A 24,135-nucleotide genomic window follows, 5' to 3' on the forward strand; every position below is an offset into this window, starting at 1 on the left:
AAGTTTTGAAATATTTATTATATTTTTTATTTTTCTTCTGGAGTTGATATTGAGGATACGATGTGCGTTCTTTGACTATTTAAAAATTTGAAGAACGCGATCAGGTGTCCTCTGGCTGTTAAAATTGCTAAAATTAAGCAAATAGTACGAGTCAACGATAACTTATACATGTTCTTTTTCTCAGTAGTACAAATCAACGTACAGGGTAGTTACTACGCCATTTTTAAACTAGCAACATCGACCAGACTCTTTAAGGTGTCTTTTCTCGCTGACGTTGATGGGCCAACTTGGGGCATGCGACGCGAACAAACCTTAAGCTTTTGGCGCCAAAAGTGGCATCTTTTTGCAACATAGAATGAGATATTAAGCTTGCAAATCAGCCATCTTTATTAACTTCAACGGACTCCGACTTCAGTTCTTCGACAAAAGATGTTAAGTCTATTTATAAATAAGATAATGAATTTAAAACCCGCCATATCCAATCAATGACGCAACCGATCGTATTTCCGATCGACAAAGGCTAACATCCCGCCAAGCCGATTTGAAAGGTGTTTAAAGTGTTTGTTGGCTCGAAACGTTCGTTAACAAGGACGATGTTGCGAGCACGTTGGTAAAAAATACGCGTGCGGGACTTGATTCTCGCACGCTCGTCTTCATGTGTGACGAAGATTATCCCAGCGCGTTAGCCAGGTAAATTTACGCATCACTCGCCATACAATTACGCGCGTCACCCGTTTATATCCGATCTGATTCGATCATGTCACAACCAGTCAATACTATCCGATGAATCTCACGAATCTTTCGGTTATAAAACAGTGTGCTTACGAATGGCTGTTATTTCAGTCATTTGTCGTTCTTTTCGATCGTTTACACTCTTCTGTCATTCAGGCATAATGTCTGCTAGAAACGACCCCTTAACACCTTGCTGCTTCTGCAATTCGACAGAGGACAACGAACTGCAATATGGAAAGTTTTATGAACATGATGGCATTGTCACGCATTACTATTGCCTGGTATTTACTGCTTTTATTATAATATTAGACAACTTACAAGATCTGAATTTGTTCATGTTATGCTATGTGACATGAAGTTCGAGATCTGTCCTATCGTTTACAATGTTACTGTTTATAACAGTATAACAATTTTTCTTCAGCTTTTATCCTCTAACATGGCACAGAAAGGAAAAGATGAGGACGGCATACTTGGATTCCTACCAGAGGACATACAGAAGGAACTGCGCAGAGGAAAGAGATTGGTACGTACATACGAAATAGCATAATATTAGTTCTGTTGACATTGCTCTTGAATATTATATAAATAATTATGTTTGATTGTATTTATTAAATGCTATGAATTATGAATCTTATGAATAAATAATTGTTAACACTTTCAGGTATGTTCATACTGTAGAAAGATTGGAGCTACTTTGGGCTGTTGCAATGTAAGATGTAAACGAATATTTCATCTCCCTTGTGGTTTAAAGTCCAACTCTTTGCATCAATTTTTTGGGGAGTTTAGGTAAAAGAAAGACTGATAACTATACTGTAGCCATAAATATTATGAACTAATTTATTATAATTAAACATTTTAGGTCATATTGTGTGAATCACAGACCAAAGCAAAATATTGATAATCATATTTTGACACAAAGTGTTTCATCAGACAATACATTATGTTGCATCTGTTATGACAAAATAGATCCCACGAATTTGTTAAAAATCTTATGGGCTCCTTGTTGTAAAAAAGATGCATGGTTTCATCGTAAATGTGTTCAGGTTAGTCTTAATGGTGATTTTATGCATGAAAAATCTGTGCTGACTATTTAATATATTAGAATAATTGTAAATATGATCAAATCCATGATAGTGCTTTTAAAAAAATTTTTAGAATACACAAATTTTATAAGAAATCAGTTTATTCTAGAGTGATTAATTTGGTATGCATTATTGTGTTTATAATGTGAATTCAAATATATCTAAGACAACTTTTCTTATTTCAGCAACTTGCTTTAAGTGCTGGTTATTTTTTTAAGTGCCCTTTATGTAACAATAACAAAGATTTTGAAGCAGCCATGTTGGAACATGGTATTTTTATTCCGAGTCAGTAAGTATAAGAATACAATTCTCCAGACATTTTTAATTTTATTATATAATGAATAATTGTGTAGAGTGAAAATAAGGAAAAATGGTTTTTCCTTGTTTAATGTTATTAATATTATTAATGAATATTAATATAAATGGCGATTATTAATAAAATTATATTGCAAAATAGGTAATTACTTTTTCTTATGTAATTAGGGATGCTTCATGGGAATTGGTACCAAATGCATTCGAGGAGCTTTTGTATAGACACAATCGATGCGATGCAGTAAAATGTCTCTGTCCAAAAGGAAGAACATATACGAGCAGTAACGCGTAAGTTACAATTATTTATAATAGTGTGAACATGCTCTCTACACCGAATATGTATAGCTCCATTATAGAATATTTGTGAAATATTATAGTAAGTGGGAACTAGCGTTATGTCAGACCTGCGGCTCACAGGGTATTCACAAGAGTTGCGGACAATTGAAATGGGCCAATCCTATATGGGAATGTGCCGAATGTACTTCTATTCTAAGTAAATATTTTGTGTTGCTTTGCAAAATGTTATTATTACAACTATAGCATTACTAATCTTGTTTTTATTTCTATGAAGATAACTCTGAAAACAATGAAGACTCGAATTCGGACAGCAACTCTGAGAGGTATGCATCAAAAATCTATTTTTTAATTTTATATATTGCATACAATATTTTTGTAGAAAATTGAATGATCTACATCTTGGATCATTGCAATTAAATAATTGTCTTTTAAGAAGTATATAGCAATAATCTATGTCTTAATATGTCAAATTCTTGCTTTTAGCTCTAGTCTGAAAAATTCTGATTTGGATTCAGACAGTGATACAGACATTTCTGTGGGAACTGAATTTCCCCTGCTGCATGAAACAAAAACTTTGAATTGTACTTCATATTCTACCTCAGAATCTTTTGTAGATTCTATTATAAGTCTTAAATTACGGCCTGGTCCACGTTCTTTTAAGTTACGACAGTTGCTGGAAGCAGAGAAACTACTTGAAGTGGAGAAGCCAATTGATCGGTAAGATAATGATAATCATAAAAATAACGCTTTTTCGCGTGACCACCCGCACGACATCATCATTAGACTGAAGAGTCCGAAAATTAGACCAAAACATTTCGTTCTTATTCTGTTATATTTTCCATTTTTTTTACAATAAATTTTTTTCACGCACCGATACCTGCATTCTTCTGGTTCTTATTGCCTTTTTTGCACATCATAATAATAATAATTTAATTTTATAAAGTATCAACAGAACAGTTTATTTTCTGTTTTTTTTAGTAAAGGAATTAGGCATTACTCCTGAGAAGGATGTAAATACTGAAGTTACTTTAAATATTATTTATATGATTTGGAAAATTTTAAGAACCTATACTTATTTCGATTTTAGCTCAAATAGTTCAAATATTATTGACAAATTATTGCCTAAAGAATCACAACATATAAAAGTTGAAGAAACCAAGACAAGTAAGAAAAATATTTCTAAAGAAAATTTGCAAGAAAGTGCGAAAGATGATTCCCAAAAAGAACAGTTCAGTAATAGCAAAAAATCCCAACCGAGTCCACAACGCAAGAATGCAGACATTATCACAATTGAAACTGACGACGACGATGATGAAGTGCAGGTAAATTATCAAAATTAGTTTTAAAAATATTTAAGGATACAAACAAAATCGCGTACGTAACAATTTATTGATTATATTTATTTGTATTTTACACAGATTATTTCATTGAATCAAGAAACAGATTCTTCGACTCCACTGCAATCTACACAATCGGACACATCTCTTGTATCATTGACGGATTCTAAATCGCTGTTAAATAAAACAGCAAGTTCTGTAGAACTCAAACCTATAACAATCAATATATTAAAAACAGATGGTAGTGATTTGCAGAAACCTATTGTATTGAAGTCAAAAATTCCTAGTGAAAGTAAATTTATCGTTTTGAAACAATTGCTTACAGCTACGCCGCTAATCTCCACGCCAAATATGATTTCTTTGAATAACGACGACTTGCAAGACACAAATGAGACAGATACAAATGAAAGTTCTATGAATATCAAAATCAGCAACGTTACGTCTCTGCCGGCTGAAGTGTTCGAGAGTGTGCCCGATGTCGCATCTAAGGATGTTAAATTGGATATCAATTCTGTCGAAACGTTAAATTCTCCAGTGAACGAAAACAAGTTGAAGGAAGTCGTCCTGCAAGTCTCACCCCCGAAGCGCAATATATATGAAGGTAATTTGTGGAAAGAAATTTGGAATTTTATATATTATGGCTGACTGATAACATTACATTACACCTTTCAGAGAATAATGCTGCAAAGCACTGTAAGAAAATTAAAGTGAATAATTTTAATAAAAGATTTCTGGGAAGTTACACGAACCGCCCTACTGTCATTGTGCATAATATAAATGGGCAAGAAAATGAAAAAATATCCACCATCACATCTACCAAAAATTGTGAAGATAATCGCTTGAGTTGTACATCTGCAAACAAAATTTCCAATTTGTCGCAAAATAATGACTCGCCTACTCCAGTGACATCATTTCAGAAGACAAATATTAGATACACGGGTCAGGTCGAATCAAACTCCTCGGTAGAAAGTAGTAATGTACAACAGAGTGAAGGAAGTACTATGAACATGATAATCAACAACAATCCAATTTATATACGTATTCCGCAGAAACGTGAAAACGTTCACTATAAATCAATATCAAATACAAATCTTCACACCCAATCTACATCCAATCAAGAAATAGGAATAAAAAATGCATACAATATGCTGTCGAGTAACGTTATTCTGCCACAAGTGAAGAAGAATCAACAAATAATGGCCACTGCAAATAATAACCAAATCACGCTTGTCACACAGCCGACGACAGTCGATGCAATTGTACCTACTACAGTGAATAAAAATCAAACAGAAGCATTGGATAAGCAGAAATCTGACTTGGGAATGAAAATAGTACCTGTTAATGTGTCCAGTCCCGGCAATAATTCTCTGAACTACACCTCCGTAAGTAACTTACAAAACATTTTCAAATTATGTCAAACAATTTATATAATGATTTTATTTGGAACGTTCAAAATGTCGAACAAAATGTTGAAAAATATTTCAAGAAAACTGGTAAATGTTTAATATGATTGACTTTACGGTAAAGTATTTTTAATAAATCTACGTAAATCCCGCGTTTACGGTCAAATAAAGATACGTTGAGAAATATGGTGCGGGGATTATATGTTGTTGCAAATTTCCCCGTACCTTTTCTCCAGTGTATATTTTGCGATTCTAACAGTGTGACGGGGATGCAGGCACCGATCGTACTGGCACAAACTCTGCAGACGAGAGGGAGGATCCATCTAGGGAATCTTGTGGAAGGTGAGTTAAATAAAATTTGCAGCGCAAATTTTTAAATAGTAATTTAAACTTTCGTTACAAGCAGATCTATAAATGGACATGATTGTTGGTAAGTCTAGTAAGAAAAATAATAGGAAAGAGAGATATTTATTAGCCGTAACAAATAATCACAAAATAAAACTAATTAAGATTTATAGTACAAAATATTGTACAAAAGTAAAAAAAAATTGCACGATAAAGGAGAGGGAAATAATGAATTGAAAGAATAGCTCTGATATGAGCGATAAGTATCTTAATATGAATAATGAATAATGTTTTTGTGCAGTGTCAACGTCGATTGCCGGAGGGTCACAACCCGCAGCATCTTCCCGCAAGTCACAAACAACCACAATACCTGTCATCAACCTAGATTGACGCCGCAGTACATGAATCTAAAAGATCTTAAGTTTCAAGTCTGTGGATCAGGAAGCGTTCAGGTATGTTTCACGTGGGTGGATAGATAATTAATTTCCCAATTCTCGTAACGGTAGTTTAATTTCAATATTTGTATTGCACAGATGGTTCTGTACGACACGTTTTCTGTAAACATCCCATTAGATCGTTCAAGAAAGCGCAAGATTCGACCGACAAGTTCGGTCACGCCCGAGCCGAAAAGATTATGTACACCTGCTTCCCGTTCGCGAAGTGAAGCTTCGTCCAGTTTCGATCATTCGGATGGTGCCTCAACTGCGGAATATGTAGATAAAGTTTTGCGATCCACGAGAAATGAAAATCATCTGGTCAATGATAAAGCTAGGTGCATAACGCGCGGTCGCGACGAAGCAAAAGAGAATTTAGATCCAGTCAAATCTAAGACGCTTTCACGTAGATTCTGTAACGTTAATCTAAGCGAAGCCGATGAGATGGTGATTAAAAGTAGTTGTGTCTGCGGGGAGAACGATGGTGAAATCCGTGTGATCTCAAGTGATAATCCAAGTGCTTTAAACCGGACGAATTGTAATACGAATGCTGATAACGTAGCGGACGGATTTGTTTCAAGCGATCGCAATCAAAATTTACGAATCAATCTGGAGGATGTAAAACAGCCTAATCAAGTATGTTCTATGGAAGAAGAGAATGATGGTGCTAAATCGTTTAATAAAGAGGCAATACACAACTTCGATTTGAATATTATTAACGCGAATAAAAGTGCTGAGAAAGTATTACACGATAACATTACTGCTTCTACTGGGGAGAATCAACACGTTGATGATAACAAAATAACTATCACCGATCGTACAAACGATACGTCGAGATTATGGAATAACAATAAACACTTACGCAGTACGAATATCAGAAAATTGAAGGCTCAAAATCAGAGCGTCGCGCAAGTTTCGAACGTAATTATTAACGATACTAAACAGATCGGTACGTATAATTCTGAAAAGTTTACTCGGTGTGGAGCGTTGAATAAGAGTTTTATAAATTGCAATAGCAATAATGAGTCCGATTGCAGTGATGATTCTTTTAAAATTAGTATAGATCTTAATAAAATACGAAATATTATTGACGCCAAACCAGAATTGTTTGTAAATGAGAAACGCAACGACGAACAGCATAAATGTTCAAGTCAGCAAGCTAACTCTACTCAACAACAGATGGTATATAATATAGCGAATAAAAATATTAACGACCAGTCGCTCAAGAATGGAGAATTGCAAATACCAAATGACACGAGTAATGTGAAACAAAATCCTGTAAATCGGGATACTTTCTCCAACATGAATACATTTGCATCATATCAGAAGCCAAACGTGGCATTAGATAATTCGACAAATGTATCTTTGACAGATAAGATAACGCGAAAGAAACTCTGTACAAGAAATAGAAATAGATGAAACATAATAAATTATACCTGTCCAAGTAATATTAATTTTATAAATTTGTATGCTATAGGAAATAATTTGCTAGTTAATTGATTCTTGTTTTTTTTTTTTGTTTCAACATTATTTTTTAATAAAATGTGCAAGACGAAGTATAAATTATTTTTTGCTATTTGAAAATGTAAATGTATAAATGCCAAATTCTTTCATTAATATATAGCGCATTGTACATAAAAATATATATAAAATTGTTTATGTTACATTGATACAATAAAATCTTATGGATTTCTTACAGAAGTATTGTTTTTATTTTTTGTAATAATCTAAAATCAAATAAATTAATACATCGGATTAGATGATTTATTTCATCTAGAATCTTAATAATCTCTTTCTATTGTTCAATTAATTGCAATTTCCATTGTTTTTTTGTTTTGTAAAATTTTTTTTCTATTTTAATAATTAGTCGAATCAAATTTAGAATTAGATTATTAATAAAGATTGACGTTTGAAGAAATTGAATGATTTTGGTTTTGACTTTTTTATTAAACCAGTTTATACATATTACACTGCTGGATCGTCTCCCTTAGTAGTACGTGTATAGATAAGTTGTGCATGATGTTGCACGACTTGCTTGATCAAGCCCTTCTGTTGAAGCTCTATCAACGCTCGTCTGGCAAGAGATCCTCTGATCTTTAACCTCTCACTAACAATCGAAGGTGTGATTAGCTTGTACTGCGGTACTTCCTTCAATAGTTTCTCATATGTAGGCTTATCAAAAAGAACTTGATTGTTTAACTTGTCACGTACTTTTCCTTTTGACCACTTCTACAAATATAAAAAACATTTGTGTTAAAACAGTTCTAACGCTACAATGTACAACATTAAAGAAACATTCAAATCTCATCAGACTCATTAAATCAGAGTTTGCTTCCATAGCAAGTCAAGTTGATACATGTACATCAAATGAGATAAATTGTTCAATATTATCTATTGCAATAATTGTGATTAAAAAAGTACAAACCTTCTTTTTAGCTTTTCCACCAGATCCACCCTCCTTCTTCTTCTGGGTTTTCTGAGGTTGCTTGGACGAACTCTTTGTATCCTTTTTAGGCGGCTGTAAAAAAGAGTCCAACATGAAGCTACAGTTTACAGCAATCACAAGAGACACAGTTTAATTATATTAATGGATAGTCAGAATCATTAAATCAGTATTTTATTGTCGTGGTACTTATTTAGAAAATAATTAATCATATAAATAAGATAAAAAAAGCTTACATTATATTTCTCGAAATTTGAAAATAGTAAGACTTTTATGACATTAAAACTATGTTTTATATTGTCTGGATTTTATAAATCTCTTCTTAGTTTACAGAAAATCTATAGAATCAAAGATCTAAAATTGATTTTTAAAAATATCCTATTGTGTCCAAAATTTATAAAAATTTTAACATGCAAGTGTGTCAAAGAGGTTATATTTCTATTGAGATGACAAGCTAGTTATTTAATTGAATTTTTAAACGCAATGTTGAAATTATTATTTATGAACAAAATATTGCACATAATATTGTCCAAAAATTAAAGTAAAACTATTATATTTGATTAATTGTGTACAACACATGGCTCTTCATTAAGACAGGTTATTTTTTTCAATTGTAAACAAACTCTCTCCCGTGTATTACAATTTAAGTTTACCATTTTATAAATGTCTGGTCTCTATGTAAGATTTGTGGATTTATTGGAAGATCATATATAAAAATATTCCCTAAAACCGCACAATTTACACGTGAACGCTTACCATGATGGCTGTCGCGTGAGGAAGAGAAGGGAAGTTGACCGAGCGCTGTGTCGAGTATCACTTCCGCCTACGGTTCAACCAACCTCCATCTACAGACAACTGGTACTACGCTGATCAAACTCACGACAGAAACGTCTTACGAAAGTGATGAACAATTAATGGATAAGTGATAACAATTAGTGAAGCCAGATTTGAGACGCAGCAGCAAGCAGCAAGCAGCACGAGAGAAGGAATATCGTACACATGCACAAGCCACGTGCACGTGAGCTCCGCGCTTCGGACACTAGAAAAGAGCAGACGAGCTATTTCTGTCTCCTTCCTTATGCTGCATTTTAGCGGGGATTTTGAATAATTGTAACAGGTACACATGAGGTCTCTGTTCTTTATAGCTGAACTGGCTGTACTAGTTCAGAGTTTATCTTTTTCCCTCCACATTGGAAGGAGAAAGATAAACTCTGAACTAGTGCAGCCAGTTCAGCTATAAAAAACAGACCTATGATGATATAAAAGCTTACTCACTGTGCAGTCGGTACACTTATCATCAACGTGTTCTTAATGTTGCTTTAGCTAATCAATAGATGGCACTGTTACGAGTAGAGCTCTTGCATTATCATGTGCTCCTGTTAACTACCTCCTATATCATCCTATATCATCATGTGCTCTTATTACAATTTTATAAAATTCCGGCTAAAATGGAGCGTTTTAGGCTGTTTCAACGGATAACCCTAACCTTTCTACATGCTTATTTTCGCTGCTGGACTACTTTTGACAGTGTTAGGATGCTCGTAAAACACTTAAATAATTAAAACGTTTCTTAAAATTTTTGTGCAAAATGATAATTGTTAAATAAATTAAAAAACGACGTCTTTTTTAGGATATTTTAAAGACTTTAAATATGTCTTTTCAAGACGTTTTTAGGACATCCTAAAGGTTGGAGACGCGACTCCATGTAAACCGGAGGGGGGATTGGCACTCTACGGATTTTTTGAAGACTGAGCATCACTGCTGTGCAGCATGGCGTTCCTCCGTTGTGCACCGTATGCACGACCCGGTTTTCTGTGCTTTTGACAGCCGGCGATGCGCCGAACGGCGTATTAACGTCGCGTAACGAACATCCTCGCATTCATCGCAACGCGGACTATTTGCACGGATTTCCAGCACGATAGAAAGGTGAGTGAGAGATGAGGGCTGAATTGCAGGTTAAGGCGCCTACCATTCTCGTAGACGTGTCACCGCATCTACCGTACACGCGACCGTCGCATATGTGCGTGTACGTATTATTCCAATTGACGAGTTGACGCGCTGTCAACAGCTGGAGATATACATTGTGATTTATGATCGGCTTAATTAATCGCTTGTGCTCTGGTAAATGAGATAATATTAATTTCTGCATATATTAGGAATTATCTGATATTGGAATTAATGCTTTATTTCTTGACTTCTTCGAGGCGTGTGAAAAACTTCAAGATCTTCAATTATTTTTCTTGTAATTAGTATACTTTTATCTTTAAAGATTTATATAGTTTTTCAATAGTTTATTGGTAAAATAGAATGACTTATAGTAGCATATGTAACTGTGTTGTATATCTGGAAAAAGCATAAATATAATTTCTGATTAATATATAATTGTGTGAAATTCTTGAGATTTATTTTAATAACTTTTATCTTTATGTATATATATGTTTTTATACTTTGATGTGACATGTGTTTTCTCATTGTAGGACAGATTTTGGCTTGTAGAATCGACGTCCGTGCGGTTGTAAAATGCTGCCACTTTCACACAGTCCACGTGACTCACGCTTAAACTTCCGCAGTAGAGTCAAGGAAAAGCTACTGGGTTGGAAACGTTTGATCTTCTCAGATCAGAACACTCGAAATCTGTTCCTGTTCCTGATTCTCAACTTGTCCTTTGCCTTCGTCGAGTTGTCATATGGAATCTGGACGAACAGCCTCGGCCTTATCTCCGACAGTTTTCACATGTTCTTCGACTGCACCGGCTTACTGTTCGGTTTGGCTGCATCTGTCATCACAAAATGGAGAGCGAACGAAAGATACTCCTATGGATATGTTAGAGCTGAAGTGCTAGGCGGCTTTGTAAATGGATTGCTCTTGCTGTTCATTGCCCTGTTTATCATGTCAGAGGCAGTGGAGAGAGCTATTGAGCCGCCAGAAATCAAGCATGAAAGACTCTTTATGGTTTCCGTGTTGGGACTCTTAGTGAATTTAGTAGGAATATACGCATTTAAACACGGACAAGGCCATGGGCATGGCGGCCATGGCCACAGTCACAGCCATGGTGCGGGAGGACACCACGGCCATTCTCACTCTCGTGACAACAGTCATGACTATTCTCATTTGAATCATAATTACGATCACCACGTCGAACTGGATGCATCATTCACCGGCACAAACTCTCAGATCATGAAAGGCGTGTTCCTGCACATACTGGCAGACACTCTGGGCTCGGTAGGCGTGATCGTGTCCGCGGTATTGATGCAAACGTTCGGCTGGATGATCGCCGATCCGATTTGTTCCATGCTCATAGCAGTATTGATAGTATTAAGTGTAATTTCGTTGATGAAGGAATCGTGGGAAGTGCTCATGCAGAGACAGCCAATGGCACTGGATTACGCTCTACCGCATTGCTACAACAAACTGACGCAGATGCCCGGCGTGTACAGCGTGCAGGAGCCACACTTCTGGACGCTGTGCTCGGATGTGTACGTCGGATGCTTGAAACTGGAAGTGGCGCGAGAGGTGGATCCCAAGTCTGTCGTGATGGCAACGCAAAAGATTTTCCAGGCAGCGGGCGTAAGACAGCTTACGGTTCAGCTGGACTATGCTCCTATGTGATCTACGAAAAGCACAATGCGCGTTGTAGAGTCTTCTTACAAGTATACCGGAAGTGTATTTATCTGTGGCCTCCGTGACGAAGAAGAGACGACGGACACGGCGATGCCGCAGAATATTTTTGCCGCGTCCAACGTCTGTGATTGTGCGATCTTGGACAACGATCAGTATCGTTTCGGACTACAGATTGTTTGAGAATTATGCATGCCTTAAAAGAGAACTGCTGACACAGGATAACAGAGACATGATTCCTAAGAATATCCAACCGAATCAAATTTCTAGCTTAATGGTTTTTAAAATGCAATGTACGATAAAAAACAAATCTATTTCTCATGTCGATATTATTGATATCAAGAGCGACGGCCGATTACATTCTCTTCTGTTTCAGAATTCATGAGACAAGTGTGTAATCGGTGTTTGTTCATCTTTGTATAAAAAGATGTTACCAGAGCAAAGACTTATCTGTTTGTACGAACTTTGACTCGTAACTATTCATCTAACTGAGCATTTCAGATTCAGGTTTAATTTAATTGTTATGTAATATAAGTAGCATTGCTTAGATTTTTTATTTTTGCAATGATACTTTAAGGTGCGTTTGTAAGAATATTTTTAATGAAATCTCCGAAACAACATGAACGAAAGAATGTACTGCTAAATGACTTGTACATTATCATTGTTTAAATTTGAAATTAAATAATTTTAACATTGGAATAGAACCATGTCAATGCAGTGGCCATAACAACCTAAAGACAGTTGTAGAAAACTAATCACACCTGTAAGAGAGAAATACTTTCACACGAAAATATCCTTTTATACGATAATCTGAGGTAATTTATATTTTCCGTCCATGCTAAATGGTGTTTGTACCATCCTTGTTGCAGCATTATGTTGAACCTAGCATGCGTGGAATATTTGTTGAACAGTCAAATCGGTTGTACAATTTGTTGGACGTATTTGTAATATTATTTATATATAGTTTAGATTTATAATGGGTAGGTCAATATATTGATTGTAGCAAAATAAATCACAAATATTGTAAAAATTAACGGAGAAAATTTGTGAAATACATCTGAGCAAATCTGTAAAAAGCATTTACAAGAATTCAAAGGACTTGAAGAACTTGGGACATATTTTCTGAAATATTTTTTGTCTTGCCACGCAGAATAATTTCTTTCTAAACATGAATTTTCTGGCCGCTTGAAAGAATTATGATGATTGAAACACGGTATCAATATCTCTAAATCTTAGTCTTATGATTTAGAATATTTAGATAATCATAATCAGCTCGACATAGATAGAGATTTAGACCAACAATGACACTGTCATCGCATTTCTAAGAAATTGAAGAATAAGAGTAGCGACATTTACATTCCACGTGTAACATATTCATATGCATAGGGATATTGAAACAATTATACTTCCAATTGTGATGACGCAGGCCAAAATATTAACCATTACGTTGCGAATAGTAGGATGTCACGAAAAAATTATTTCGCTTATCAATTGACTTTGTAAAGAAACGCTTCATCACGGTCGCATTTATCGCGGATTACGTGGTTAGTTAACATTTTTTTTCCTAGGCAAATGGAGCGCTGGTGAGAGTGAGTATTGCTGCAGTGCAGGAGAAAACACATTATGTTGCGCAAATCTGTTATGTTTTCATATTTTCTAATATCTTCATTGTATAGATTTATGAGTGCGCAGATGCGTGTGATTATTATACAAAAGAAATATGTAAATAATAAAGATATGTACTTATAATGGGCTCTCCATCTTTTAACAATTCACAACTTTGCGGATGCCTGTTCGATCAATGATTACGCTTTACAAAAATTCAGAGCGCGAGTATAAGTTTTTCACAGTTCGCGATAAACAGAAATCGTACGTTTAATCAATCAGCATTAGCAGATTATTATTTGCTACTTTACAGTTGTATATTTTCCTTAAAATTTTTAGCAGATATTTTTTATTTTAAATGTCGCACTGATAATTCTTAAATAATGATATTACATGCAATTTTTTAATCTCTTAACCTAATAAATTAAATAAATTATTGATAATTTAATTTATATACTCTAATTTCTTTTGTAAAAATACTATGTTCGCCAAGTATAGAAATATTAGGACGAGAAGTTCTTTTTTTCAAACACATATTACATTTATTTGGAGAGGATATGTGTGTACACATATAAATACATAAATATTTATAATAAAATTACTCAAGTTGATTCCACACGTGGGTATGTCGGGCGCTTATCTCGCAAGTCGCCGCGGATATATCGCTCGGTCACGTAACCACGTAATGTGCCTGTGTGTATGTATATGAGTTTGTGAATGTGTGATATCAGCTTCAGTCTTGCCGAATATTGGTTTCCTCGTAAAATGGACTCACAAATGTTAACAGGCCGCGCGGCAATTCTTCTCTCTCTCTTTCTTTCTCTCTCTCTGCCACGCCGCGCGGCATAATCGAAGAGACTCTTATGTACATAGCAAACTATCAAAAATGACAAAATTCGTCGTACACACGCTCGAGCGGGAGCACTTACGTATCTAGTCGGACAATAAAGGATTGCGCGCGGGATGGTGCTGCACGTCCCGGAAAAACGTCACGAAAAGGCAGAGGAAATTCTTCTAAATTGCTATTCTTCACAAGCGCCAACCAAAAGACCGAGGTCAAAAGAAAGGCTTGCGTTTGATATCAATTCTATCTTGAATAAAACATCGCTAACAATTTTTAAATTCTAACTAATTCACGATAAATCTTAATTTTCTTTTTAAAATAAAATTACTGGACACAATAAAATTTTGTAATAAAATTAAATCGAAAAAGAAACATTCTTCTATTTGCTATTAAACTCTTAAATATTCTGATTTATAATAAAATTTGTATAAGTTTAGTGCCTATTTTTCTATGGTATTACGCGTTTCTTATACAATTGCTGATATCAGACTTTTGCCCGGCGCTTTGTATAAGGCAAAACTCAAAAATCAACCACGACTCCTCCGCGTTTCGCTGATCGTTTTTTTTTTTTTTTTTTTTAATTTGCATTGGTGGTACCAGTTGAATGGCAGTTATCGTTGGTGCAATTGATCACGATCGATCGATCGAGATCGCGCTGCGTAATATCATTCTCAAACTTTTTTAAGATGCGATCTATTGGATTCGTCGCGTAATCGCAGGAACAATTTTCTAAAATGTCTGCGTGACATTAATAAACGATAGTAAAAGCATTCGCAGCCTGCATTCAGCGCTAAACGCGATCGGACGTTAGAGGCGATGTTTTTCTTTTTTTATTAAATGAACCGAGTTCAACGCTAAATGCTGCATGCGAAAGTACGGGTCTTCAAGTATTACGAGATTTGGCAGTTATCTTAATTACAATAATTAATTACTTTATACAACAATAGCCTGCGTCGGTGCCTGCCTATGTGTAGGTATTCCTTACTGTAGTTTTACGAATACTCGACTTTCTTTCCTTTCACACCGCCGCGGAAACGCAAAATCGCACGTACGCACGTGTATGAGTATGTGTGTTTCTACCGTTTAGAATTTACTCTATAAAATTTCTCCAAGTCTCCAACAACGCGCCACACTTTCGGTAAAGCCACCGCGTCTCGGCCCGCGTCTCGCAGCGGATCGGTCGGTCGTAACATTTAATAATATCGTGACGATCGTGTGATCTATATCGCTAATAATATATTACTCTGAATCGTATCTTACATCTCCATCTAACAACAACGAACGGTACCTATGTAATCGCAACAGCCTCTTGTTTTTCCCCACATAAATATCCCTCTCGCCTTGCGATAAGTATTTTCGCTCTCCCCGCCGTTTTCTTTCTCGTCTCTCGAAAAAAATGTCGAGAGGAAGATTTATTCATACGGCATCGGATCTTCGTTCATCCAGTGGAATCGAAACCGGCTTCTTCAGAATTCTAACAAGCGAGATATATTCATAAAAATTCATCGGCACAACGGAGTGTATAAAATGGAGCAAATAATCTTGCTGTATATTAGAGCAAATATATTTCGAAAAGTGTGATGAACGTGATGCAATCTTTTTATGCTTCGAAATAAAAGAATTATAAAAAATATGTGAAATAATAGAATGTATATTATAATTCCGCTTAGATGACGGCATTATTAATATCTAAGTTTACAAGCAAGTATTTTACAATTTTGTTCATGTGTGAATAATATTACAGTCTCTGTTTAATGTTTTTTTTAAATCTTTAAATCAAATCTTTAAATCAATGTTTTTGCCATTCGGCATCGTACGATTTAAACGATTTCGACATTGACGAAGAGTGATATCCATTCCGTTAGAATAGTGAAAAATTTCTCAAACAGCTATTTCGATTAATTTCTCGAAGGCGTTAGATGCGCGTACTTTTCGCTGTCTCCGTGAATCGTTCTCGAGGGCTAATAATCGCTATAATCTAGAGTTTATATCGTAGGTGAGCGCGCCGACGCGCAAGAAACGAAATCACAGTAGGACGAAAATCCACTAAATTAAAAACTCGCTCCTCCACCCATGCATCTTCGTCCTATACGCGCCTCGCGCAGCTGAAATCGATGCTCGCTCGATATACTCTCCGATACTCTCTTCTACGAAATCTACATTATATCTCCATCTTATCTAATCTCTTCGAAATCTCCGGATTTCGCTCGCTTCTTCCCCAGCGCAGATCCATCGACTCTATTCTTTTTTTTTCTTCGCTTTCTCTTTTTCTTCCGATTCCGCAGTCTCATCCGTGAAGAGACCCAATCCATCTCGGTCGTTCGATCCGTCGTTCCTCTTTGCCTCGCGGCAAACTATTCCAAGATAGTTCTCTAAATAATCGCTCGCGATCTCTTCATTTCTTCTTGTTCCGGCCGCTCTTCTGCACCTTCGTGATCTTCAGACGACAGTTGGAGCCGCCGGTGTACACCACCTCCGTCCGGCCGCCTTCCTCGGCCGCGGTCACCAGCGCCTTGACCGATCTGACGTGCACGTCCTTGGCGCTGATCTCCAAAGAAGTGCCAGGATAACGATCGCGCACGCATTTACCGATGCTGGTGGCCTGCGTCTCGGTGAGCTCTACGCCGTCCAGGCACAGCCAGGTGAGGCACTGCAGATGCGTGAGCACCGTTTGCACGAATACGTGCTCCATTTGCACCCGCTTGGCGCTGTCGGTGACGATCAAGCCGTTCGCCCTGAGGAAGCTCAGGCCGCAAAGCTTGAGATATTTGGCGATCTGCCGCATCGTCCGGTCGCTGTCCTCCAATGTGATACGCCAGAAGTTGATGCGAAGCGACTGTAAGCCGCGAAAGTGCGCCGCCAAGCAGCAGAAGAACTGCTGCAGGATCTTGTCGTCGATGAAGAGCAGCGAGCCGCTGCTGCCGCCGATCGTCGACTTGTCTAGCGACAGATCGAGCTCGCTCAATGACGTAAAGCCCGCCAGGAACGGCAATAGCAATGGTCCGCGCAGCGCCAGACGATCGTTCACTGTCACCTGCAATCAGAAATAATTCCCTCGGCAGACCTTATCGGGCGCAATTTGTTTCACACGCTTTCGGATCTGAGAGATGGGGAAATAGAGAGAACGAAAGAGAGGAAAGGAGAGAAAGAGGAAGAGAAAGAGAAATGCATAGGGTGTCCTGAAGGCGAGCAATTTCTCGTCTGATTTCCAATTTTAAATCAATTCTTCATTATCCAAGTAACAAATAGTTGGACATAAATAGCATTGTGAAAATTAAATTTTGAAAGACGTTTATTTAATATCGAGATTTCATACTTCATTGAATTTTGAACGGAGTTTAATTAATTAATTTTAAAATTATAAATTTTGCCACAACAATCTTTCAATTTGTTCAAAAATTTGGAAAAATTCATCTAAAGTGGAAGAAGTTCGCTTAATCTTTCCAAACTTTGAAAAAAAAGCGAATATATTATAGTTTCGTCAAATCTTTCAAGATGAAAATTAATTAATAAAAACACCTGTGATAAAAATATCTATTAATAAAAATGTTGAAACTCGAAGACTTGCGACAAATAAAGATTTTCCTGGAGGAAAAATCAATTAGAAACTGACAAAGATAAAGAATGCGCTTGCAAAATTAAACGTTCTGTTTTGGAATCACCCTGTAGAGCGAAGAGAGTAGAATCGGGAGTCGGCGTAATGCGGAGACAACGAAGACGAATGTCGGTACCGGGCACCGTCCTTTATTTATCGCTGCCGTGGCGCAGCCAATTGTAATTGCGCGTGTAATAGAAAATATATGAGTTATAGATAAAGGAGAAGAGCACACGAAATCTCTGGCGAACATGGAATGGAATTGGCATTCTGGACACGAAATGGAGTAGTCATCTCTTAATAGTCTCCGTTTAATAAATGTACTAAGGGACGCTGCTTATTCAAACGGAGTTCAGACTTATGCAATTTATTTAAACATATATCGAAATTAAAAATGGTTGCTTCTAGATATTTTTGTGTCTTATTTAAAGTTTGTATAGGTTTTTTTAATATTAAATTTAATATAAGAAAAGCGCACAGATTTTTTTGGCATCTGAAATAATTTATATTAGATTTTTTTATATCACTAGCAGATAAGATTTCATAGATTTTATGAAAATCGTATACAAAGTTTATCACGAAAATCAGGCGACAGATTTAGAAATCATTTTATCTTAACACTCTATTATTTTAATATTGTATATATTATTTCATTGTAAAGAACAAAATTATTCTAATAGAAAAGAATGCATTTGCCGATATTACACAAAATCTAGCGTGAGTTATGATAAAATGATATCTCGCGCTGTTTCATTTCGAAAGAAAATTTCTGGATTCCAGATCCGTAAGATTCTCGAGTACAATATTAGAAGAAAAGACAATATTCGGGATGTTACATGTGCCGGCACGTTCACAATTTCCGGCTGTCGGAATTACCGCGGGTTGATATTAAGGCGTGGGAAAATGATATTCGGTTCAGCGGTGGCTAACCGATTTTCTTTTACGGTGTGTTTCATGGACCGCAGCGACGATTCATTTTTCACGCCGAGACGAATCATCCACGAGAGAGACTCGGATCACGAACTGCCTCGTCTCGGACGGAGCGCGGATATGTCCACCTAATGGATGCTGCCAGATCTCGGGAACAGAATGGGCGCGCAGTCTTGTACTACATTCAGGGAGGAGCTTGGTCGAGGGAAACGGACAGTTACATCTGCGTCTACTGGAAACGGCGCGATACTGTACATACGCACGCTATCTTGCCGTAATGGCACGGGCATCCGTATGCGCCGCATTTGAGAACGTGTAACTGCATCAGTTTGACCAGCGAACGGTCAGGCTTCGTTAGCGCAGTATAATAGGATCGCATATGTCATTACGGTGTTACATCGCGGGATCAAGTTCGTAAGCGAGTTTGCAGACGGGTTAAACCGTCCCAAGGCTTGCCTTGTTATCATTTTATACTCTGCTTCGGATAATGCTATACAAGACGGTTGGAAATCATTTCGAGGTAATTTTCAAATTTCTCCACTGTTTAATATGTACACATATGGATCTCCTGGATAACATTTATGAAAATTGACGTTGAAGATGCAAAAAGTTGAAGATTTGTGAAACAGACGAATGGAGAAAGGATCGAAGAGGAAAGAGTCAACATTTTGAAGTAGGAAAATCAATTCCTGAATTGAAATTCAGTAATTAATTTTTCGGTCAACTATAATAACAAAATATAGTTTGGCAATAATAAAAAATTAATTGACGGCTATCGTCGTGTTCGAATATTCAAGCGACGATCTCAGCGACAATGATTTTCTTAAATATTTCATCTACTATTTTCGAAGCGAAAGTAGTAGTCACCCACCTGGAATCCGGCTAGTCTCAGGAAGACAATTGCGGGACAGGCTGGAGGCGGTGCGGCTCGGAGAAGCTCGGCGCCGGCATCGTCGCGACGTCCCAGTCTCGACAAAGGACCCTCGTGTACTGCCAAATGCAGACGTGCGTTGCACAGACTCAGTTCACGCACGCTTGTGTACCTCAGCAGCTCGGAGAACACTGCCAGACTGTCGGATTCCTGCGAAAAACCCTATAATATTAGATAAATATAATATTTCAAGAAAACCTACGATTTTAGATTGAAATTTCACTAATGTCCTCCGGAAAGAATGATAAACGTAGTTATAAATTGTGTACGTTTATATTAATTTTATATATTTCAAAATAAATAATGCATTTATATCTAATAATTAATTTATACGTAATAGTTGTGGAAAATAAAAAATTTTAACAAGGGTTATGAAGAAGGCAATGAATTTTTTTGCAATTTCTTTCGAATTAGATACTTAAATTTTTTTATTTTCATAATTTACTCGTCGCTTACTCCTCGTTGTTAACTTTGTTAAGAGAGGTTCATGAAACGATGATGTATACTAATGGCAGAACTTTGCCTTTAATAAGAGAAAGTATCGAAAATTAATCCTTTCTGATCAATCAAGTGTCAAAAGTTCCAAGATCTAATTTCGATCTTAATTAAGTAGCTTTGAATTATTAAAATACGATCTTTTTTTTTTTTATGTAATGCGGTCCTTTCAATCAATTTAATCAACGTAAATATAAAGTTTTCTTCTTCAATTAATTGTTAACTTGAAGAATTTATATTTACGTTGGTTAAATTGGTTCAAAGAGCGTTTTACATAAAAAAGACCGTATGACTTGTTCAAGTTAATAATTAATATTATGCGATTATGAAATGGAATCTGAGCTTGCAGGTCACCGCTTAAGATACCCGCATTGATTATATAATCGCTCGAACCGCGAATATCCGACGATACTATATTATGCTAAAAGCTCAAACTGGATGACGCTTCCGCTAAATCGCGCGTAAACGATGCGGGCACGTGAAAATGTCGACGTCAGGACCTCTAAGCGCGCGGCATCTCTTCCGCTTCTGGTTCGTCGGAGCACCGGCTAATCCTATCGCGGATCGACACGGAGCAGCGATGCGCTATACTCTCGTTGCTTCGTAACTTCGAGACTACCGTCTCACTCGACCTAATCCGCCACGAGAATGTCGTTAAGGCGGATGGAGAACGTCTTAGCGTACGCGTACCGTCGTCGTCGCGACGATCTCGTCGACTATACACGTCGACGATATTACGTTATTCCGGCAATAAGACGGCGGGAGGAGGAGCCGCGCGACGCGGATTATATGGGCGCACGGTGCACGCTGACACGGGGTTAACAAGGCACGACTAATTCGCCGAAGTGTCATCTCGCGCGAGTTAATCTCTCCGTCGCGAAGGCAAATTTGTTGAAACTTCGTATTTTTATTCGCGAGATACGTTCGACGAAAGATTTTCCGCCGAGATCTCTTTCTCCCGAAATTCGTTTTTAAAAACGTGTTCATTAAGGCGCATCAAATACAGATGTTGATTCCTCTTCAAAATCGTTAAGAATACAAAGGATTAAATAAAGGATCCAGAAACGACGGCGTAGTTGCTCGTTCGATCTCGGCGGGGCGGAGAGGCACGGGCGGTGCAGAGCGGTTTCATTATGCAGAGAACGTCGTCGCTCGGGGAGCAACGAGTGTATCTCACGGGAGCGAGCGAAACGAAGAGCTCGCTTCTCCACGGAAAACTATGTAAGCGGAAGCTCGCCTGTTCGCTTAGTTTGCGCACCGTACATTAGACGCGCGTGCGTTCATTAATAAGTTAGCGTTACTTTCAAACTTCATGCGAGATTTATGCGAATCTCGAGCTGCGTAAACTAAGCTTGACGAGAGTGGCGCGCGACTTTGACGGCGGATCTTTTTTTTCAAGGTGGATACACGCCACGCTGCCTTTCAATTTGTTATTGTTAAAAATGATTGAAGACTGTAAAAAGATTCCAAGAAGTAAAATTGACGATAAAATTCCGACAGTCAGCGAGAAATTCTTTCGAAGAGCACGCAACATTTTACGTTAAGTCGGTTGCCGTCGTTATTGTTTCCTAATAGCAGAACCTCTTCGCCGAAAACGATCGTTCGATCGTCGGATTGTTCTCTCGAATCGAAAATATTTTCATCCTGATCTGCCTAATGCGCTACGTGATTTCGTCCTAATGTTGAGAATATTTCTCGGCGGCGAGAATATTTCAACCACAGCGCTTCTCACATGAAAATTTACATTCTGACATTTTACGACAAAATTATTAAAAAGATTTCTTAAAATTGATACAAACGCATATATTAGGTACATGTATTTTTTTAATAAAATAGAATTAAAAACATCAGAGAGCTAAACATCCTCAACTGTAAACTAAAGGACACTGTCAATAGAAAACCGATAAAACCGATATTGATACGCTGATTTTTACAGCGATTAAAGTAATGTAAATATTCGTAAATATAAAATAACATTGATGCTTTTTTTCTCGATATGATTCAAAGAGTACGATCGTGCGTGACTATTCTGTATCCGCTGGACAAACAGGGTCGAGAGTAGGATTCCATTCTCTAAAGAACCTCCTCGACAGTCCATTTATCTAGCTTGACCCAGCTGATCTCAATCGAATAAAAAAAAAAAAGTTTTCGAAACTGGTAACGACTATCGAGAGCTAGGTGTTTGTAGTGCGTTGACAAATCATTATATTATATATTGCATAAAGTGCATATCGACAATGACATATCTATAATCGTTTGTGATACTTCTGTCAAATATACATGTTTAAATAAAATATTCCAAATCGACACGGTCAAAAGCATACATCATTTTAAGTAAAAAATTCAATACTCGCACGACTGATGGTTAAATAAAAAAAATATATTTTTGTCTATCCTAATTAAAGGCTTTGTTGAATACAAAAATATATTAAACTATAATTATTTTAGTTTTAATATAATTATGTGAATAAAATGACTCCTGTGTAATGTTTTAACACAAATATTATACAGGATTTTTATTGCTGCAAAAGACAAAATTGCTGCTATACATTTTTAACTTGTGTACCGTAAACTAAAATTTTCGACGCTAAATTTGAGGACACGCCGTTAGAACTTTGGTTATCTCAAACAAGGAAATAGCTTGTATATATTTTCGTAGTCTGTCCAGTCTAATCTCGACCGTGCGATATGCGCAAAACTTTGAATTTGCGCGAATAGAGTACACATCCCTCGAGATAATATTATACTTCATATTATATGCTGTTTTCTTCTCTCAATAAAGTTCTTAAACAAGGTTTATACAGCAAGTCTAGTTTGCTGGATCACTGATAACTCGTATATATCCTTATTAAATGACATATACAGTTAACATAAATATACAAATAGCATTATAAATAAAAAGGTAACAAATATATGAGGTTCACGTTATTGCAGCACTTAAAGTTACATCTAAAGCAATGCTCGAAATCACATAAATTATTGTGATATTCTCTCTAAATTTGCAAGATGATGTAAGATTAATAAACGCGCGACGAGAGTCGAAATACAACGCTCGCCGTCCTTTGAGATTTACCTCGTGCGTGGAAATTCTAAAGTAACACGGGATTTATTGTTGCTAACCGTGATATTTACGAGCGGCGATATTTATTGCTTCCTGACAAGCGCTCGCTGACGAGCGTAGCTTCCTGGGGATCGCGTTCTCCAGCTCGCCCGCGAAATCCCGTCCGGTTTCATCAGTGCGGAATTCGCGCGCGGCTGAAGAGCGGCATGAATAAAATCCAAATCCCAGCGTCGTTGTTGTTCTCCTCGTCATCGAGATTAAAAGCGGATGAGGCGCGTACATACGTGCCGCGAATTTGTTTTTCGAGACTATTCAGACGGCTGAAAATGAAACGCGTCGACAGTTGCGTTGCCGAAGACTTGGCTTTGACATTATTCCGCGGTTTCCGTGAATCTGAATGCGCGATTCGTTAGCACGAAGCTTTACTCGCGCTCAGTAAAGATACATTCGGCGCGATATAACATCGGCGATAAAGCTGCACTAAAATTACGTCTCTGGAGAAGTATGGAATAGCATCACCGGGATCTTAAAATGTAATTTTGAGTAAAGTTGGCGAACTCGCGTGTACGTAAACTCTCAATTCACAAGTCTCAACTCTAAACTTCGAACTCCTGCTGTTAGACGTCAACTCTCAGCTGTTAGGGGTCTTCCAAGTCAAAATTCATAGTTTC

General features: G+C 37.0%; 4 protein-coding genes across 12 annotated transcripts in view; 2 read left to right on the plus strand and 2 right to left on the minus strand.

The window, feature by feature from the left end:
* Window positions 1–416: 416 nt before the first annotated feature.
* Window positions 417–8,112, plus strand: LOC105678868 (M-phase inducer phosphatase-like). 3 transcript variants are annotated; one of them, XM_012378566.2, is made up of 18 exons: window positions 417–690; window positions 889–1,013; window positions 1,154–1,255; window positions 1,394–1,518; window positions 1,592–1,775; window positions 2,000–2,103; window positions 2,298–2,414; window positions 2,483–2,619; window positions 2,698–2,746; window positions 2,907–3,140; window positions 3,511–3,745; window positions 3,842–4,001; window positions 4,086–4,361; window positions 4,433–5,142; window positions 5,423–5,505; window positions 5,570–5,593; window positions 5,810–5,960; window positions 6,042–8,112. In XM_012378566.2, exons 2-18 carry the CDS (start codon window positions 894–896, stop codon window positions 7,359–7,361), a joined length of 4,131 nt encoding a protein of 1,376 aa, XP_012233989.2. In that variant the 5' UTR covers window positions 417–690; window positions 889–893; the 3' UTR covers window positions 7,362–8,112. The 3 variants fall into 3 exon arrangements, with proteins under 3 accessions (XP_012233989.2, XP_012233991.2, XP_012233990.2); XM_012378567.2 differs by having other exon boundaries at window positions 421–690; window positions 2,504–2,619; XM_012378568.2 differs by lacking the exon at window positions 5,570–5,593 and having other exon boundaries at window positions 420–690.
* RpS25 (ribosomal protein S25) lies at window positions 7,869–9,299 on the minus strand. Of its 3 annotated transcripts, none has more exons than XM_012378570.2 (3): window positions 9,142–9,299; window positions 8,368–8,460; window positions 7,869–8,171 (listed from the first exon to the last, which is right to left on the minus strand). In XM_012378570.2, exons 1-3 carry the CDS (start codon window positions 9,142–9,144, stop codon window positions 7,908–7,910), a joined length of 360 nt encoding a protein of 119 aa, XP_012233993.1. In that variant the 5' UTR covers window positions 9,145–9,299; the 3' UTR covers window positions 7,869–7,907. The 3 variants fall into 3 exon arrangements, with proteins under 3 accessions (XP_012233993.1, XP_012233994.1, XP_067205071.1); XM_012378571.2 differs by having other exon boundaries at window positions 9,039–9,173; XM_067348970.1 differs by lacking the exon at window positions 9,142–9,299 and having other exon boundaries at window positions 8,368–8,481.
* A 484-nt stretch (window positions 9,300–9,783) lies between these two features.
* Window positions 9,784–13,752, plus strand: ZnT86D (zinc transporter 86D). Of its 3 annotated transcripts, XM_012378601.2 has the most exons (3): window positions 9,784–9,914; window positions 10,050–10,311; window positions 10,863–13,752. In XM_012378601.2, the coding sequence occupies exon 3, from the start codon at window positions 10,906–10,908 to the stop codon at window positions 11,992–11,994; it is 1,089 nt and encodes a 362-aa protein (XP_012234024.1). In that variant the 5' UTR covers window positions 9,784–9,914; window positions 10,050–10,311; window positions 10,863–10,905; the 3' UTR covers window positions 11,995–13,752. The 3 variants fall into 3 exon arrangements, with proteins under 3 accessions (XP_012234024.1, XP_012234023.1, XP_012234025.1); XM_012378600.2 differs by having other exon boundaries at window positions 9,867–10,311; XM_012378602.2 differs by lacking the exons at window positions 9,784–9,914; window positions 10,050–10,311 and adding an exon at window positions 10,353–10,506.
* A 372-nt stretch (window positions 13,753–14,124) lies between these two features.
* LOC105678667 (uncharacterized) overlaps window positions 14,125–24,135 on the minus strand; it is a 217,308-nt gene continuing 207,297 nt past the window's right edge. For 2 of the 3 annotated variants that reach the window (XM_067348948.1, XM_067348947.1), the window contains 2 exons: window positions 19,849–20,070; window positions 14,125–17,486 (listed from right to left, as the gene is read on the minus strand). In XM_067348948.1, the coding sequence (XP_067205049.1) occupies window positions 16,848–17,486; window positions 19,849–20,070 (861 nt within the window). In that variant the 3' untranslated portion in view covers window positions 14,125–16,847. The remainder of the gene's footprint in view (window positions 17,487–19,848; window positions 20,071–24,135) is intronic. The other variant, XM_067348949.1, reaches the window with a different exon arrangement.

This window comes from Linepithema humile, chromosome 2 (assembly GCF_040581485.1).
Source record: "Linepithema humile isolate Giens D197 chromosome 2, Lhum_UNIL_v1.0, whole genome shotgun sequence".
In the NCBI taxonomy this organism is placed as follows: Eukaryota; Metazoa; Arthropoda; class Insecta; order Hymenoptera; family Formicidae; genus Linepithema; species Linepithema humile.

Bases quoted from the DNA above. Each gene is read 5' to 3' on its own strand.
- LOC105678868 (XM_012378566.2), top strand. From the start codon at position 894: ATGTCTGCTAGAAACGACCCCTTAACACCTTGCTGCTTCTGCAATTCG. The intron at 1,014-1,153 runs GTATTTACTGCT...ATTTTTCTTCAG, and splicing joins TCACGCATTACTATTGCCTG to CTTTTATCCTCTAACATGGC. The intron at 2,415-2,482 runs GTAAGTTACAAT...GCTCCATTATAG, and splicing joins ACATATACGAGCAGTAACGC to AATATTTGTGAAATATTATA.
- RpS25 (XM_067348970.1), bottom strand. From the start codon at position 8,481: ATGTTGGACTCTTTTTTACAGCCGCCTAAAAAGGATACAAAGAGTTCG. The intron at 8,172-8,367 runs GTTTGTACTTTT...TTATATTTGTAG, and splicing joins GTGGAAAAGCTAAAAAGAAG to AAGTGGTCAAAAGGAAAAGT.
- ZnT86D (XM_012378601.2), top strand. From the start codon at position 10,906: ATGCTGCCACTTTCACACAGTCCACGTGACTCACGCTTAAACTTCCGC.